The sequence below is a fragment of the Sturnus vulgaris genome, chromosome 8 (genome assembly GCF_052056855.1).
Source record: "Sturnus vulgaris isolate bStuVul1 chromosome 8, bStuVul1.hap1, whole genome shotgun sequence".
NCBI classification, from domain to species: domain Eukaryota; kingdom Metazoa; phylum Chordata; class Aves; order Passeriformes; family Sturnidae; genus Sturnus; species Sturnus vulgaris.
This window is the reverse complement of record NC_142250.1, coordinates 19630259-19649486: the sequence shown is the minus strand read 5'-3', so window position 1 is coordinate 19649486 and position 19228 is coordinate 19630259. Positions and strand designations below refer to the sequence as shown.

The window sequence follows — 19228 nt, the reverse complement described above, 5'->3', positions numbered from 1 at the left end:
CCTGCTTTGCATGTTGCTCTGAGTGGGTTTCTTAGGCTGCTGTGCCTTCTGGCACCTAGAAGTGAGTATACCATCAGAGTAGCGATTGGTATCTTCTGGGGACAGCAGTGGCCAGGAAACAGCACCAAGCAGAGCTGTTTGAGACATCCTGTGCTGTAGAGCCATGTTACTGCCATGCACATAGGCTCCCTTGGCAACTTGCTATGGCACGCCTCAGCAAAGCTGGCTGATGCAGGCTGGAGACCCATCGCTGAACAGCCATTGTTTTGTCAGCTGAACTTCTGCGCTCTTCCTTCAGCACTCTTCAGCCAGGGCAGGGCTTTATCTCACCGCACCCCGCGGGGCTGGCACCCTTATGTCACCTGCCTGAGTGCCTGGCATGTGTACAGCGTGGCTGGCTGGCAATGAGCTATGCCTGGCATTTGCCACCTCTGAAAACCGGCCATAAGCATGACCATAAGCGCTGAACTGCACCATGTCTCCAAAACCCGGCGTATCCCTTAACCTCTGAGCCCAGAACTGGGGCTGGACCTGACACTCATCGAAATTCCTCCTACTTTTACTGCTCTCACACTCTCAGGCTCCTTAGGGTCCTTGCTTTCATGTTTGTAGACCTGGAATTAGGGTTTCTGTATCCAGCCAAAGGATGGCACATCATCTGGGCTTGTAATCAGCTAGGTCATCAGGTGCTGGCTACTCCCCTCTCTTTTTCATTAGTTGTTGATAAACTCTGAATACTGATAGTTCCCTGATGTTGCACTTTTCTTTGTAAAGGATTCCTGCTGGGGCGTGTTTGTAAAACAGACAGGGGCAGGGCAGCCTCCAGCTAACAGCCTTCTGTGCTAAAGACTGACCAGTTAGCAGCAGCTCCAGGCTAATAATAGCACTCATTAGGAACTTTTCACAAGACTGAAAAAAAATTAGCAAAACCTGTATAAACCCTTTTTACACGTTGTAGGGAGAATTATAACCTGCCTGAGATAGATAAAGTTTGCAACAAATACTCAAGTGTAAGGGTCAAGTATTATAAAGTACCTGTTGGAAGCCATGGATTCTGCTTCTGTCTTTTCTCTGTCACCACGAAGGGAATGTTTCTGTATCTCAGTTTCTCTCAGTAAAACAAATGACAAATTTGTTTCTGTCCATTGAAAACAGAAGAGAAGGGAGTGTAGGTGCAAGGGGTTGTGAGTAGTGCTGACTGACATCTACTGGTAAACCAAAACAGACTAATAAGGTAACTAGAAGCTTTGCTGTATTTGTGGAGGGTCAGGGGATTTATGTGTTTCCTTTTAAACATGAAAAGTTATGCTTGCTCATTGTTAAGACTATAGCATCATGTTCTTGGAGAGACACAGCAAAGAGACACGACCAGGAGCTTTCCACGCTCATGGGCACAGCTGGTTGGGGCTGCTTATTGCCAGATGCCTGAGCCTCCTCTCAGACATCGCTGCCATGCCCTTCCCTGCACATATCCATGAATCTCTCTGCCTCACTTGTACTTTGAAATCATGGTAGGACACTGCTTCCTTCCCCCTTGGCTCTAAATCAGGAGTGCACACAGCACCTGCCAGAGTGGGCCTCAGACCACATCCACTGCTAGAGCCAACATAAATAACAGTGATAACTGCTGATATCTCTTCAAAGCACTTTATACTTTTCCAAATCTCTTCCCAAAGATTTTAACCACTTCAAGGCACAGCTGGCACAGTGCAGTTTGGAAAGCTACCCTTTGCAGATTGAAACAAAACACAATCGTGCATCTTTTTTTTTTGAGGAACAAATACTTTACTCATGAGACATGTATCATCTAAGTAATATCAGCTCCTGATGGGAGTCCTCACAATACATATTTGAAAAGAGAAGCTGTATGAAGTTACCATTTGGTGTACTGATACTATTTCTCAACAAGTTTGAAAACACAATTGACAATTGAACAAAAGTAAATGCTGGGGACAAGTAACTTCCTTGCCTGCTCTAGGACACATCATATACATGACAGCACAAACAATGACCAGACAAGGCACCATGGCATGAAGATGTACAGGAAATACAAGATTATTGCAGGCATAGGCACATGCCAGTAACAGAAGTTGTTTTACACTGAGAAGCACTGCCACTACTAATATCACAGCACAGGGGGAAGTGGTCTTTCTGCCAAGAAAGGGGGAAAGAGTGACCTGGGAGACCACTATAGCCTGCAGTTCTTGTCTCATCACAGCCAGAACTGGTTTAGGGCTCCTCAACATGGCACGCTGACTGCTGTCCCCCAAGTCCAAGAGAGACGAAGCTGCCAGGCTGTTCTTGCCAGAGAGAAAGGGAGAGCCCTGGCAAGCTGGGCTGGAGTCTCCTGTATTTACCAGAAAGGCAGAGTGAGAGGCAGACATCCCTCCCAGCTGCAGTGGCCCTGTGGAGACTCCCATGCTCTCCCTTTGCAGGGGAAAACTGGCTTCTCAAGTTTCAGGCATGAACAAACACTGCACATTACCATTTTGCTCCTCCTGCTGCCCTCAAGAGCAGACTCAGTGCCTGGGAGCTCGTTGCCTGATGCTGTTGGTCGCTGTCCCATGGATCTGAGTTCACCTTTCACACCTCTGCACTTCACCTGCCTTCCATGATAGTTATGGGAGTCCCTGTGCAGAAAGGAGCAGGGGAGTGAAGGTTATCTTCTGCTGTGTAGTGACAGGCAGGGCTCTTACACTGTGCTGCTGTGGCTACAGCATCCCTGCCACAGTGGGAGGTTTTCTGTGGGGCTGGTCTTGAGGTCTGGCACAGCTCAGAAGGGAAACAGAAAAGAAACACTGGGCAATCACCTCTGTTGAACAGAGCAGCTAAACAACACTCTCCCTTGTGAGAAATCTGGGGCTTTGTAAAGCCAAGCTTTATAGATAATAAGTTTTACCTTCATTTTCTTGGCAGAACATGATTTCAGGATCCTGTTACCTCCACAGTACTTATTTCTAGGTTAAGAAGATCAGCCTCAGCCAGCAACGTTTCACACTGGCTACTAGCACAGGTTCAAACAGCTGAAGCAGACAACTGCTGCTTGGATCTCTCCCAAAGTGCCAGACTTAGTTCCTAAAAGATCAGCATCCCAAGCATTTGATATCTGTGCCGTCATACAGACTCAGAATCTCATGTGGTAATTTGAGTCCATGGAAAAGGCAGACACTCCTTCAGAGACTTCAAAAGAACCAATTTTCTTTTTCTTACTTTGCAATTATGCCTTGGTACTCCTAGTCTGCTCTTGAGCCAGGATCTAAAACAAGGTCTTAAAAATTAATATGTAAGAACTTTCCTCTGTGCTTTTCAACACACAGAAGACCTGATGAATTGGCTACAAAGGGCTGTGTGCACTCTTTGAGCTCATAATAGAGCACATAATTCCTCTGCTCAATTACAATTTAGCATATGAATTTTCTGATTCATTAAAATTTGGAGGGGGAAAAAAGACTATTTCAGGAAGCTTTCCTGACATGCTGTTTTCTTCTGAATAAGATAATAGCTTTGATGCAGGGAGGAGAAAGAAGAAAGCAGCACCGTTGTTCTGTTTTCAGCCAGAAAAGCTGAAGGTAAGAGGTTTTGCTCAGTTCTGAATTCAGTAGAACTGGGAGTCAATATCTCACAGATAAGTCTTGTCCCCAAGAGCAGGACCAGCTGATGATAGGAAGTGAGTCATGAGACCCCACAGTTCCTGCCTCCACAGCTCCTGTCTGAAATCTAATCTCCCTGTGGGCTGGACAACAAGCTCCTTCTCACAGCTCCTGCTGGGCTCTTGTAGTGGAATGACACTTTGCTTCAATTTATCAAGATTATCTTGTGGCTGTGAAACCTGGGCCATTTGAGGACAGGGCTCATCCTGAGGTCCTTCCAGACATTGCTGAAGAGGCTTTCCCCAGAATGCAGTCACACATCCATCTTAAGAAAAGGTGGCAATACAAGCTGCCCCTGCACAAGGTCCCCACTAAACCTATCACTGCATAGCACACTTAAGAGTGTAGCATTAATGAGAGCTATTAGCAATGGTCTGGTACAGCTCACATTTCTATTAAGTCTACTGAGCCTATTTGAGGTTAACTATTGCAGAATATCAGTGATTAAGGTATTTCAAATGTATTTACAATGGCCCTGTAATAGCAGCAATAGTCTGCACCAATTACAAGGAAAGAGAAGCCTCAGCAAACAGAAAAAAATCCTTGGAAAATAAGTATTTTGCATGTGGTAAAAAAACTGACACTCATCTCATTTTCACAATATTCTTCAATGCAAATGGTGTCAGCACCCACAACTGCAAATTCCTTGACAAAAACAAGAAGCATCAAACTTTATAAATGGGGTGCAAGAACCTTGAGATGCAATTTAAGGAGTGTGAAAATAAATGGCAATGATTTATTGGTGTCAATAGCTATGTTAGAAATCATATAACTAGAAATTTGTTCCCTAACACTCCAAGGAGACCTAGGACTCCACCAACTGCTTCTCATTTTAGAATATTTCAAACCTCCCAATTACACTGGTGTCAACTCTTATTATAGTTACCCAGAGTTAAGCACTAGTAATCTCTTTCCTCAACACCTGAATCTAAGGTACAGAAAGGTTTACCAAGGTAATCTGGAAACAAACTACAACAGAACAAAACTGGTAGAACCAGGTAGAAACAACTACATTTCTTCTTCCCATTTCACACTAGTGAGTATATTCTGCTTTCTTTACAAGACAACCATATCTTTCTCCTGCAGACCATCATGTGTTGGGAACCAGTTGCCACTCTGGACATAAATGTTCAGAGTTCTGGCGTCCCTATTTTTTGGGGAAGGCTAGATAAATAATGTTATGCCAGCCTGTTCAGAGACAGAAATCTAATACATCATCTAGTGCCAAATTTCACTTCTTCCTGAGATATGGGTACAGGGGAGAAGGTGAAGGGGGGCAGAAGTTCTAGCTCTCTGACATGATGTATCATTACACTAGAGAAGAGCGTCCCCGATTTTTCACATTAAGAGTTCCTGGCAACAGTGGTGTCTGTATCCAGCTGTCTGGATTATCCTAACAGTGGGAGAATAACTGACAGTAACTTGGTACCATGGCAGCCAGACTGGGAGCACTAGGCTGTTGAGCACTCCTATAGAAGTACACGTCAGACTGGCTAGAGGTTCTTGGGCACCTGAGACCCCAGCACACTTGACTTGGACAAGATGTGATAGACCCTATTTTGGGAAGAGTTGCCACTCAGATTATTTCTCTGTACATGTTCCATCCCCCAGCTTTCTGCTTCTTCTTTCTCCAGCTGGTCTAGGCTCTGGGGGTGCAGCTCTTTCTGACTGGCTTCTTCCTGTGAACAAGAAGAAAGTGTGATCTGCAATGTCAGCAAACTACCAAGAAGTCTAGCAACACTCCAGGAGAGAGGCGAGGTGCTTGTGATACTGAAATACCTTCCCATATTCTCTCAGAAATTAGAACAACCTTGCCTATCCATTAAAGATCCAATACACTGCTGGATACACATTCAAATTTTAGACAAACAAGGAGAGATTCATCCCTTTTCATCCTTTGCAAGCATGTTCACAGAAATGCTGTGGCAAAACAAATCTGCAAACAAACACTTGCAGAAGATTTTGGGCATGTTCACATGAGAAGTAGCACCTCCCAAAACGCTCTTTCAGATGGGAAGGGATCACAAGACTACTCTGCAAAAGGGAGGCTTCTTTCTGACCCTCTGCTAGGTCAATTTGTGCTATTTGGCTATTCTCATTGTTGAAGCCACAAAACCATGAAGTAGTGACATAGCTCCCACATGCCTTGCTGCCTTTGACTTTAAAGCTGAAGATCTAAAATACACTGATTGACTCAATATGGGCACTCCTTGGCAAAAGTCACAATTCTGCAGTGATATAAACACACAGCTGACCAATCTTCCACCACATGTGTGATAAATAATCCACAGGCAAGATCACAGTTCATGACAGCCATGAGCTGCTCTTGCTGGAAAGGACAGTTTGATAATTTTAATGTCTTAGGATGAACAGTCAGAAAGCAACTGAAGACAGGCAAATTTTATCCACTGCTGCAGGGCTGAGGTTGGCCTCAAAGGAGCCAGAAGGTGTGTTTAAAGGTACTAGCATTAACTGTGGGGACATGAAAACAAGGTTTTGTGGCATTTTGCTTAAACAGAAAAGGATTGATCATACAAAATGCTGAGCCTGCCCAAGCCTTTTTGTCTTAAGTCAGTGAAGATTGGAAAAGCAAAGATGGTACGAGGCCCTTTCTCCCAGCAGGGCTGGTCATCTGCTCTGAAGCTGGTTCAAATGCATGGTGGAGGGCTACCAACCTTGCTAACATCACCCACTGGTTTGCCCAACAGATCCTTCCTCTTCAGCTCTTTTCTTTCTGGCACATCAAGCTTGTTCACCACTGCATCAATCTTGGAGCCAATGCTGTTTATGGACTGCTCCAACTGCAGCACACGATGCAGGAGGCTGAGGGAAACATGGAGAACATTTGTAATCTTTTTCTTGTGATTAATAAAGGGATTTGCTGCAGACCTCTCCCAGAGACCTCAAATACAAGTGAATGCTCCCAGATTCACTTGTCACCTACTGGTGACATAACTCCCTGCTACACTGTCTTTTCATCTGTAATTAGTGGTTCTGCTTAGGATGGATCCCAGCCCAGACACAGTATCACTCCATTATTAAATAGTGCATCTGCCTCCCCTTTGATAGAGCCCTATGTGGTTTGCTCAGTGTTTCTCAGTAGCAGAATCAAGATACACTAATTCTCTGTGCTGTGTTTATCCTGTGCTCCTCCTATGGAGGAAATAGCCAAGTGTTATTCTTGGACCTGGCAACCAGGCTATAAATCAAGGATATTTATTGCTACAGGACCTTCTGTAAAGGTATCAGCTTTCCCTGGCCCAGTTATATGGGCCACCTTCTGACCTGAAACATGACAGCATGTTGCCTGTGGCTAGATGACAGCTCCAGAGGTTATTCAAGAGGCAGAAAGCAAAATTTCTTAACTCAGTCTTTTACAGGAACAAGCAAACTACATTACTAGAACAGTCCCAGTTATCTCCTGACCTGCTTATTTATACAGGTGCAAGATAAAAGGGACAAGATCATACTGAACCTGCTCAGCACCACTGTAAAGAGTTACATCAGGGAAGGAAGCAGCAGTAATTGGACCCCTCATTTGCAGGGTGTTTAAACTACTGACAGCACAAACGTACACTTGGAACTCTTCTTTGGAAACCCAGGTGGCCTTATTGGTTTGGTTATTCCTTGCTTCCATGTAGGTCAGATTCGCATCCAGGTTGTTGTCACCATAGGATTTCCCCAAATTTTCAATCTCTGTATTCAGAGCAACCTGGAAAACAAAAACTCCTGCAAATATGCATACTAACTCTGTGGTCAGCTTTGCTGTCAATAACACAGAGCCTCACAGGCAGCAATACACTCAGCGGTATCTAGGTAGAGTTGGAAAGATATTTTAGTTGCCTCCTTAGATTATACCATAAACCCAAAGATTCCTGAGGCCACTTTGGAGTGATGTCTACCAAACAGATTTTTTTTCCTTGCCCTTTTTTTTTACACTTTTTGCCTCTAGGTCATGCTTCATCTGCTGTTGCTCTTCTTCATCAAGGATGTGGTTGCCATCTCTGTCAAATCTGGAGAAAGCTGCTGTGATCTCATGGTCTGCATGGCCCAGTCTGGAAAAGAATAGAAAGAGAAGGCTCAAAGTGTAGAATTATACTGTTAAGCTCTAACAGAGTGGGAATTTTGAAATCAGTGTGTTGTTTCCTCCTGCCAGTGACAAACCTAATTATCCCAAATGGGCAAGAGATAGTTATACAAACCTATTTAGAACAGGAAATTAAACATTTGAGGAAAGATAATTTTTTTTAGTCTTAACTTGCCCAGATCTGAGCTAACTGCTCTCCTTGTCTTGAAAAGCAGAAAATTAAAATTACCTGTATTACTAAGAGAAAGGATTAAGTGGGCATCCCTTTAACTGATTCACTTACTCCTTCAAGCTATTCTTGAAGTCTTCAAAGTCTAATTGTTTCGTTCCATTCTGCAGGGCTTTCTGCACATCAGAAATCTGCTCCTTCTTCAGCTTCAGCCTTGCGAGTGTCCGGTTGTAGCTCTGATACCAAGGATACAGACAGAGAATCACGCACACAGAACAGTGGAAAGTAGAGCAGAGTGGGCAATGTAATACAGGTGAGCATACAATAACTAATACCAGGAGTTTTCAAGTTTTCCACAAGCAGAAAAATCACTGCTGGATGAACCTCACTTCTAAACTAGAATCATGCCTTCAGAGTGACACTGACACACTAACCCTCTGCTTTTCTTGTCCCAGTTCTTCCTTTATCTGATTTCCCAACACATCAGCTGTTTAAGATAACGTCTCAAATACTATTCCTTGCAGAATATTGGTCCCACAACAGAATTGTGAGCTTCCAGGAACTTTTCTGGAATTTACCCATGGGAAAGCCAGATTTAACCTGCTAAATTTGTGCCATTGTAACAGGCTCAGCTTAGCACAGCAGGACTTGCCATGTTATTGATCAAAGTATATTTTTTGAAGGACTGAAAGAGCTTTGTCTAGAAACCATCCTGGGAAGAAAAGTCTCTCAGAAACACTACATCAAGTAACAGGATTCCCCCAACACCTGCTTTCTCATCTTCTCATTGCCAGAGGGTTTGGGAGCTTGATTTATCCCAGAAAGGAATTGTGACTCTTGTGCATACAAAGAAGAGGACTGGAGTTGTCATCCATTGTTTCTCACTAGTAAATTCCACTTAGGTCAGGGACTTCCAAAAAATGCTTCATGATTTAGCTGGAAAGTAGCACAGCTTGAACTATTCATCACCTGCTTCAAGATGTCAGAGAGCTGCAGCTCATCTTTCTGGCTCGAAAGTTCCTCCTTGACTTCTGAGTATGTGTCATTGATGATGGCCAGAAACATGTTCTAGGAAAAGGGGAAGAAGTGAGATGAAGTGAGACATCCTGCCTGCTCCAGCAGCTGAAGCAGCAGGAAACAGACATAGATGTGCAAGACTTAGTTAAACAAGGAGTTGTTTCCCTATGGGGTATCTCTTGGGCAAATTAGAGAGGGTGAAGAAAAGGCCCATTTCAGCCACACTGTTTTCTTAAGTTTTTGCAGTTAAAGCAGTGGCTGAAAGTACATTTGTTCCCACCTCAAATACTACCTTTGTTACCTTCTCTTGCAAAATCTTCTGTTACATATGGACTCCTGACACTGGGTGTTTAACCTGGTTATAATGAGCATCCCTCTGCATCCATTGCCTAGGAAGCCAGTCAGTTTCAGCCTTCACCCTAACAGATGTTAGCCTTTCATCACCTTAATAATCAAATCCCCAACTGTAGTAACACACTCTTTGCCTACTGTGGTCTATTTGCACTGCAAAGCTATTGTAACCGAAACTCCTTTTCTAAGCATTTGCACCTAACCCAGGGATTGTCAGGAGGGGTCTCTCAAACACTGCTTTCAACACAGGGACAAGGAGAACTTCATTGCTTACCAGAAGCACAAAGAAAACAAAGAACACATAGGTGACAAAGTAAATAGGCCCAAGGACCCTGTTGGCATTGTCAATGGAATCGTAGTCAAAATCACCAAGAATGATCCGAAACTGGGTGAAACTGGGGGAAAGAAAGAGCCCAGGGTCACATAAAGGCACATGCAAACAGTTCTGAAGTGAACCTGAACCTGCCTGTAGCCCAGATGGGCACAGGCACAAACCAGAGCAGGGTCTAAGTCGCTCCAGAGTGTCAAGTTAAATGCATCCATAGTATTTCAGGGGTGAAGCAAGCTGATCTGGTTAGAGCAAGTGGAAAATAAAACATGGTTTCCACATAATTCAGGTTGTCCAAATCATGTTTTGGTATAAATAGGAGTCAGAACCAAAACTTCCCTGATTAAAGGCATTTGACTCAACAAAGCCATCTCTTGCAGGAGAGTCTGTGAGACTCTGGAGGGATGTTAGAACTGAACAGTGCTCTTCAACCTTTTGTAGCTCATAGCCCCCATAATGAAGAAAGTTTAAGTGTATTGATCCCAAGCTTCCTTATCTCAGTTTTCTCTTGTAGACCCCTCAAAGGCAGGACCTGGACGCCCAGAGGTCTGTGGAACACAAACTGAAAACCATTGCTGTAGCAGATACCTCCATTACCATCATACATTACTTGAGCAGGCCCATGGACTGCAGGATTGTCTGAGATGGGATTTTAACTCACTTCCCCAACACTCCCTTCTATGTGTGCTCATTCACCACTGGTCATGCTCCATCTCAGATATATTGATCAATATATGTGGGATTTCTGTGGAAGTAGATATCCTTAGCAATATCCACCCTATCTCTTGTCCTTACTGGTAAACATCAGACAAACAGAAATCTGCACTCCAGTTTTCTCATTGCATTCTTTTGTCCATGAAGATGTCACAGCCAGAAGGCTGTGAGCAACTTATTAACCATTGTGGCTTTATTATAATAATATACAACAGGTGTCTAATTGACATTAAGATTTGCAAATGGGGGGAAGAGTGGAAAGCAGTTAAAATTATTTTGATAAGATTATGGAAACATGGTACTAACTTACACACTTACATGCATTTAACAAAGGTACTGAAGTTTTCCACTTGTGTCCCAAAAAGTAGGTAACCCAGCTGGGCATAGGCAAAGAAGACAATGAAGAACATAATGGCAAAGCCCAGGATGTCCTTGGCACAACGTGCCAGTGTGGAGGAGAGCTGGGTCATTGTTTTGTTAAAGCTAATGTACTTGAATATCTGCAAGATGGAAGAATGGGGACAAAGTTAGGCCAAACCATCAGCTAGATCAGTCTCTCTCATGGATGCACATGCTTACTAAGACAAGAGGCTCACTACAGGACCACTGCTGTATTGAGGAGAAAGTTGGCTAGGACATTTATCCCAGGTGTGCCACCATCCTTCTCTGGGTTCATAAACATGACTTTGTTCCATCTGTCAAAGGAAAATATAAACAGGGACTGCTAGAAGGACAAATCTCTTAAGGCTGATGTGGATCCTCTTGGCTTTTCACCACACCAAGATGCTTTAGTTGAAATGCAAAGTCCATGTCTACAGATGAGTCACTTCCAGCTCTTGAGTGACCATCGTGAAAAAAAACCATGGTTTGCAAGATTATCCTCAAAAGTACCAAAATAGTACAGGATGGACAGAGTTACACGGTACCCAGCATTTTCTAAAACCACTTTTACACCACAGTGTCTGAGCTCATATCCCTGACTGTTATCTCCAAATAACTGACCTCAGAATGCAGGGTGAAAAGTTGCCCAGATTTACTGCAAAACAGAGCATATGACTTTGAGGAAAATTCTCTGTTCTATAGCTGTTACACTCATTTACTCAGAGGCAAGGAAGAGACAACCCTCAAACTATCTAGAAGGAGAGGCCTGGCTGGAGACCTGGCACTTCCCAGACCCCCTACAGTACCTTGATCCAGGCAAAAAATAAGTTGACTGCATTCATATTGTTGTACTGTGTCTGCCAGAATGCCAGGAATTCAAAGTCTGCATAGGTGTTGGGGCGTTTCAGCAACTCTCCCAGCAGCCTGTTCACCTCAGTGGTGCGAAAGATGTGAAACCCAATAGCGACAATGGAGAGCTGCAAAGAGGAAGAGGAATAGTCTGCAGTGACCACTGTTCCTATGCTTTCCATGCAAATTAAAATGTCACAGAACTCATTGGAATCTCACTTCAGAGCTGCAATCTAGTGATGGGCTATGGAAATATGGTCTTGATGTGCTGAATGATGCCCTGACTTCACAGTCTCTTGGGCATCTCTAAGAAAGTTCTTCTTAGAACTTTCTCCTAGCAGTTCTTCCAGACACAAGAGCATGTGTCCATTTATTCTGCTGTCCATTTTAGCATTAGAGCAAAACATGTGACAGTTCTTGTCTAGATTAATTTCCACATTCCTTCATTTATTTTGGCTGTTATACATCTCTGCCATTGCTCCCCCCAAAAAGTGTGCAAGGATCCTCACCAGAATGACAACTACATCCAGAATGTTCCAGATGCTGGTGAAGTACTGAAGCTTGTGGATACGGAGCTCCAAAGCCTCTTCCACCACATAGTAGAAGATAAAGACACAGAATACAATTTCACAGGCAACAATGAAGAAGTCCCACGCGCTGACATATCGTATAAGCTTCACTGTCCGGATTTGCCAGGAGGGAATGGCACCACCAGTGGCTGGAAACTCAACCACTAACCTTAAAGGGGACAAGGAAACAATTTCAAGCTAGGGGATGGAGGCTCAGAGACAATTTTGAGAGGCATCAAACTTGAGCATGAGCTATCCATGAGTGAAAAGAGGGACAGACCAAGAGTGGAAGTGTTGTGTATGCATTTATGCAGCCATATCTTTGCTTTTTCACTGCCTGTGATAGGAAAGGGTGAAACATGATGAGAAATGTGACTGGTTATTTCAGGAAGACCAAAACTTCTCACTAATCCATACAATTTCTACTGACATCACTCAGACCCATCCCACAGGTGGGCCATAATAAAATATTTGCATTTTAAGAAACAAATTGAGGCATTGAGGAAGATGCAAGAGGCTGAAGAATTTTTGTCAGGACTCAGCTTACCTCAGAACACAGAACAGATTGATATTTGCATTATACACAGAAAAATCAATAAAGACAACTCGTGTTCCCCGATCCAGCCACAGTTTCTCCTTCAAGACTTGCAGGGCTTCAGCACTCTCTTCTCTGGTCATCTTGAGGTCTATGTAGTATCCTCCCCCACTGTAACTGGTTAGTCTTCCCCAGTGAGACGAACCACCCAGCTCCTCCTCAGTGTGGTACCTCCACCTGCAACAGACAAGGCACAAAGGCTTCACCTGCTCAGGCTTGAATATAGCCTTATACCCAAGAAAAAATTGTATCTTCAAGGGGCAGAGCAGTTTTCAATTGAAGAATTGGCACCTAATTCTTACTCCTGATCTAACCCTACATAATACTGGTAACCATTATGGTTAGTTTTCTGGTCTAGTGCTTCTCAGCAGTGACACAACATGATTTTCAATATTAACGAGGGAAAATTCTGACGTTTGTTGGCCATAACAGTCTTGTTTTCATGGAAGTTATTTTCAGGATCTCCTCTATTACCTTCTACCACATCATAAACAACCACCTGCTTAGAATGCTCTTATACTCTTATTTCCTAACAAATAATAGCTTCTTATTCATGGATCAAGATTCATGCAGTGGGCAATTATTAAACTGCAGCTACGTAACATTATTATATAGAAACAGGTTGTAAAGATAAAAGAGATGCACTCCCTTTTCTCTGGCTCCTGCAATCCCAGAGGAAAGCAAACAGTAACTTGCCAGATGAATGCCAGCTTTCCATTTGATGGATCTGGCCCCAAAGGTCTTTATTTATCCTCACTCTCTTAAATATAGGCAACAATTTCTTCCTATATTCCCGCTGGATTTTTCATGGCTTTCCCAACATGAAAATTCATTCTGTTGTGTTTCTACACAAAGACACTAGACTTTATTGATAGACAAAAAGGCCTTTCTGCCTCTGACTGCAAGGCGAATTCCAGCTTATGTGAGAAACTCACCCTCAGCATCCTGCAGCTCAGCAGTTCTTACTTGATCTAGAAGAGACTAATTTGGATTAGATGTACTTACGCCGTTCCATTGATGAGCCCAAAGGAGACCTTTTCCTCCTTGTCCTCAGAGTATACATCATAGCAGCCTGAGATTTCCTCCTTGAAGTCATCATGGACCACACAGGAGTTGTTCTTCACCTTCAGCTGTCTCAAGCGTGGGACACCCAGCAGCAGGTTCTCATAATAGATGTACGACTGGGTGCTGTGTGCTGCCAGGGACTCGTTGTTGTACCACTTTGTCCAGTAAAGATTGTCCAGCAGGGGACCTTGTGCATACTGCAAAGAGGCAGAGAAGAACAACTCCTTCATAGCTCACACATCAGAGGAATTTTCTTAGTCTGGGATTGAGGTAGTAAGACCCCGACCCACCCCTCTACAGTCTCCAAGATGGAAAGTAGTAGAAGTTTGTGTTGCATGTATGTTAAGGACAGGAAAGACCAGGGCTGGTGGCAGAGGAGGGACACTGGGCAGCAGGGTCACTGTTGGTTTCTCACAGGCCTGTGATGTGCCTGTGGCACCCTTCTACGCCTGATGAAGAGACAAGAGCCCTACAAGTCTCATTGTCTCTTCTACTTCAGTCAGCACAAGTCTCAAGTAATTGCCGTGGCACAAGTTATGAATGATGGAAAGTGAGTGTGCCAGTGTCCTGGAAACAGCAGTGGGGAAACAATAGTGCCATTGTTTGCTGGAGTGTTTTAATACGACAGAAAAAGGCAACTCTAATGGACAAATAATTTCTGGCTGTCAGAGATAAGTAGTTGCAATAACTCAATGGCCTTCACTGAGACTCTCATTATTCTTTCACTCATTCTTCAACAAAAATATGTTAGACCCCAGATGTTTTCCCCCTTCTTTAATTCTCTTTCATAAAAGTCACTGCAAATTTTAATCTATCTTCTTCCTAAAGAATCTGGATTATACAAGCCCAGGCACTGAGCTTACAGGCAGGTTAATTTTGATGTTCTCAAAATGCCATGAAAATGGACATAGACTATTACTAAGATACCAGCTTGAAGACCTTGAACTCTAGGATTCAAAGCCATTTGTGTCACAAGGAAACCTGAAGTAAATTCTTTGCCTTCTCTAGGCCAGTACTTCCTATCTGTGCAATGAGTTGATGCTTATATCACCAAAATTATTTTGTTATGTCCTGCCTGCTATACTGGGAAATGGATTCTTCTGCACAAAACTTAGCCTAGCCAGTATTCTGGATACAGTGTTCAGGGATAAATTATACTTTAAATCAATTAATATTTTGCATGCAAATGTTATTGTAACTATTTCTAGTAGCTGGCAAAAACTTATGGCAGCAAAATGTCTTGCTAAAGTCACTAGATAGTACATCAGAGGGAACTGAATATCCCAGTCGAGCTGAGTTTCAGGGTTCCCCCAGCAGGCCAGATCTGTACTCACCACCCAGAAGTCAGCCATGCTGCCAATGGACTGGAAGGAGACACGGCCATCTGTAGAGGTCTGCAGGAAGAGCTCAGACATCACTTTGGTGTAGTAATAGGCATTGGAACTTGTCATTCCATATGTCACTAAGAGAACAAGAGGAGGGTCCTTCCTTATACCTGAATATTGGAGCCTGATATAAATGCATTTATATATTCACTTTCTATGTACCTTATATTTTCACAGGTAAGCTGAACAAAGTACAGGAGAATAAATCTTAGGGCTTTTTGCTTTCTTAGGGATTTACAAACTTATCTGCTCTGTGTTCCAGAGTTTGAACAGTCAGACTGACCAACTATAATAGTTAAGTAGTGAGAGAAGACCACTGGATAACTATTCTGGATAACAGTTACTGTTCCCAGACAAAATTTCTGAGGGAAATTTTATTTCTCAGAACAAAGTCCATGACCCATATTTTGAATTTCTCATGTGAAGTCATGAAGGCACGAAGACCACCCTATTTTCCCAAGTGAAAAGCTCCAGGTAAGTTTTCATCTACCAAGAAACTCCAAGAGGAGCAGGCTCTAAGTTCCCCAAGCATGTTTTTTCAATTCTCCAGTGCTCCTTCCTTCATAAAATCATCCATCATGGTGATCACAAAGAACATGTCCTACTCTTAAAAGGACACCAGGAAAATAAAGCACCTGACATTCAAGACACAACCCCCCACACCTCCTGGATGAGTCAGTGTGTGACAACACGTACGTCTGTGTGCGTGTGTCTTGGTTCTGTAGGAAGAGTGACTGAAGCACTATCTCCCTGGGCCAGCATGATAGTAACTTAGGGTGGTATTGTATGTCCATCTCTCCTGCCATAGAGTCCATGAAATATAACCCTCTTCACAGTTCCATGCCACAGGTGCTCACTTGTGATAACAAATAAACCTTTGCAAAACCAAATGACCATTGTCCTACTGACACAAAGTCCATATTAGCATTAGCATTCAGTACAGGGACGCATTACATTCAGGAACAACAGGGTGAGCTGCCATCTGCTTTATCAGCTCAGCTACCCCTCCAGTCTCAGAGGGGAAAATCTTCCTGAACTGTGTCTTTGATACCAAGAAGTTTCTAGAGCTGCTCTCTGGGTGTTGAGCATTTGCTGTGAAACTGAGAATAGACCTTAGGCAGATTCTCCTAGAACTGTGGAGTCAACGGCTAGAACTGACAGTACCAATCAGAAAATACTGCTTAAATCTGACCAACATCAGTTAGCATTGATCAGTAATTTTACTTCTCTGTGCAGCATCAATTCTGTAGATTAATAACTGCTTCTTGCTGCAGTGAGTGCCCATACAATAAATGTACCTTTTACAGCAGAGCACGGAAGACTAGCAAAAAAAATCTCACATTATTCCCCTCACGCTGCACACAGAAATGATGCCTATGAGATATGACAGCTACTTACATAGACAGATGTCCACCAAGAACATAACATAGACCAGCAGCTCTCGCAGGGTGGTCTTCACGTAAAGCTCCCTGTTTTCAGCTGTGTTCTCAGTCAGCGTAGTGCCCCACAGACCTGTTGGGTATAAAGAAGGGACTGTAAGTTTTCATGGCCATTCTCAAGGGTCATGTGAGGAGCTATAGTCCTGTTCCAAAAAAAACCAAAAAACCCACTGTTGGAAGTTGAAGTTTTGTCGATTTTCAAGGCCAAGCCACGTTCAATTTCAAAACTTGACCCATAAAAATGTGCTAAATACCCCTAAGAAGAACCATTCCAGCATGAATAAAAGATTTGTGGCTAATCAACACTGAAACATACTGGCTTTTTATTTTGCTAAATCGCTATTTAGTTTTATGTTTCTTCTGTTTTCTGTTATAGCCTGATATTTTCCTGACTTTTTCAGCTTACTCTTTGCAGAAATTCAGTCTTTGTCACAAATTCTCTTGAAACTGTGATATTTCATCTCAGTCACCCATGTGCCAACAGCTGACCTTCTGAAAGGTCTTCCATTGCAGAACTGGCGTTAGTTTTACAACTATTACTCCTTTTAGGCCCCAAATATTTTTCTCTTGCTTACCTAAAAACTCTTGTGGTTTTCTTGCTCGTCATAAAACTCAATCAAATAACCCAACTCAATATTTTCAGTATAACATTTAGAGCCCAATTATCTTCAAGACATCTAACAATGAAGCTTAGCGGAATCCAATACACCAATTGCACCAGCTAAAGATCCCATTTCTTCACACAACTCATTAAATGTCACCAGAGTTATCAATAAGAGAGAAATGCTTCCTTCAAAAGGAGCCTTGATATTTTGGGTTTGATGAGCCACCTAACACCATTAGTGTATTTGTTTGTTCTTTTTGTAATGGCTTCCTGTTGTGATTTCTGGAATGCTCCTGAAGTTGAAAGGCATAAGAACTTTCAATTAAAAGCCTAGTGATGAAAGCCATGTCAATAATTGCCATAGTCTTGCTGCTTTCTGCAACTCCTAGAGAGCTCAGCCTTGATTCCTTTCCCCAGTAGAATGCAGCAACCATCTTCCTGCAAACCAAGATCAAAGCTGATCAAAGGCCCCACATTTGAAGTCATCTCTGGCAGATGACAAACTTCTTTTTTATCTGAAGTAAGCAAAAGTGTTCTAGTGGTCTGTATGCATTTATCTTGTCAATTTGATAGCTCTTTGGCATCTCAAGAGATTAGAGAGTTTTTTGCACCATTAACTACTATAGTGACTGTTGCAGCATCTGCTGTCACTTCTGGACAGACAAACCAGGCTGTTCTGGGCAATCCAGACCAGCAACAGAAATGACAGCCTGGAGATGATCTGGATTAACTCCTGTGGAGGAGAAAGCATCATGTGATCTACAGGGATCTTCACAATGGAGAAAAACATGGGGAAACAATTTGCCCATCTCTTCAGGTTGCTTTTAAATCACTGCCTTCATCTGTAGACATGACTACATCACAATCTTTTAACAGGTTTGTTTGGGGTTTTTCCATGAGAAGGGAATTCCTACTATCCATATGTTTGGAGCAAATGCACAGCAAGTACACTTCTTTATTTTGAGAACAGAAGTGTACTCAGGAACACCTAAATTCAAGGACAGTCAAATATCCTTGAGAACCTGGTTCAGAGACTTTCCCAAAATGATACCTGGAGGACCACGAGGCTGCTCCAGTCCTTTCAGATTGAATGCAGTAGTTGTAATACTGTATCAGCTGAGGTTTACTGTCAGCTGTATCTTTAGGAAAGATACCGGGGAAATCTATCACCTCGTACATGAGGCATGTCCCCATCTGTGCCTCCTTTGGCACCACCTATCCCCCTGGGGATGCAGCTATTTTGGACACAACATTTGGAGTAGAAGGACTCAAAGCTAGAAGATATCCAGTCTTCCTTATGGCACCTTGAAATGACCATCCAGCATTCACACAGCTGAGCAAAGAAAAAATAACAGAATCTGGAAAATAGGCTATGAATGCAATTAATTTATAAGTCTCACCTTCCTGATAGTAACAAGTGACTGATAAGGATTACTGGCAACACTTACATTATCTTCTGAGTGTGTTTTTAAACCAGACTTGTGACCCAAGTGAGTGACTAGCTCACAGTCTCAGGTATAGCTGGAGATCCTCTTCCAAAGGCAGTGGGAAGCTGGGTATCCCTCATCAACCACTATGCACTCAGATACCCAGCAAAGCCTGTCCATGGGCTGGCCATGAAACAGCAGAAGTGGCAGGAGGCAGGCAGGAACCAGGACACAGAGTTGCTTGGGCATTGCTTAGAGAGGAATGGTCCTGAGCAGTGGCACTAGGAGCAGCAGCTACTCACTACTAACCCAGCACATTAACTGATGAGGACAAGAAAAAAATCTTAATAATCCAGCTATTATCACTAGCTATGGATATGTAATCCCAGGAAATGTTTTTTTAAGTAAAATTCCAACCTCTCTAACTCTCATTGTCTCACTAACTTATATGTACTACTTCTATTTTCCATGTGAGACACCAAGGTGACTAAATGTAAAAGGGGAAAACCAGCAACGGAGAGGCAATGAAAAAGGATGAGCACCTAGTAAACATGCAAAAGAAGGAAGTAAATTCTTCGAGGAAAATGTCCCCACTTCA

General features: G+C 43.0%; 1 protein-coding gene across 6 annotated transcripts in view; it reads right to left on the bottom strand.

Moving 5' to 3' along the window:
• Positions 1-1748: 1748 nt before the first annotated feature.
• The window catches only part of PKD2L1 (polycystin 2 like 1, transient receptor potential cation channel), a 34073-nt gene continuing 16593 nt past the window's right edge, over positions 1749-19228 (bottom strand). For all 6 annotated transcript variants that reach the window (XM_088169051.1, XM_088169053.1, XM_088169054.1 and 3 more), the window contains 14 exons: positions 16559-16672; positions 15110-15237; positions 13716-13972; positions 12663-12887; positions 12056-12284; positions 11504-11674; positions 10635-10816; positions 9549-9669; positions 8876-8974; positions 8021-8142; positions 7588-7705; positions 7226-7362; positions 6326-6473; positions 1749-5329 (listed from right to left, as the gene is read on the bottom strand). In XM_088169051.1, the coding sequence (XP_088025177.1) occupies positions 5144-5329; positions 6326-6473; positions 7226-7362; positions 7588-7705; positions 8021-8142; positions 8876-8974; positions 9549-9669; positions 10635-10816; positions 11504-11674; positions 12056-12284; positions 12663-12887; positions 13716-13972; positions 15110-15237; positions 16559-16583 (2148 nt within the window). In that variant the 5' untranslated portion in view covers positions 16584-16672 and the 3' untranslated portion in view covers positions 1749-5143. The remainder of the gene's footprint in view (positions 5330-6325; positions 6474-7225; positions 7363-7587; positions 7706-8020; positions 8143-8875; positions 8975-9548; positions 9670-10634; positions 10817-11503; positions 11675-12055; positions 12285-12662; positions 12888-13715; positions 13973-15109; positions 15238-16558; positions 16673-19228) is intronic.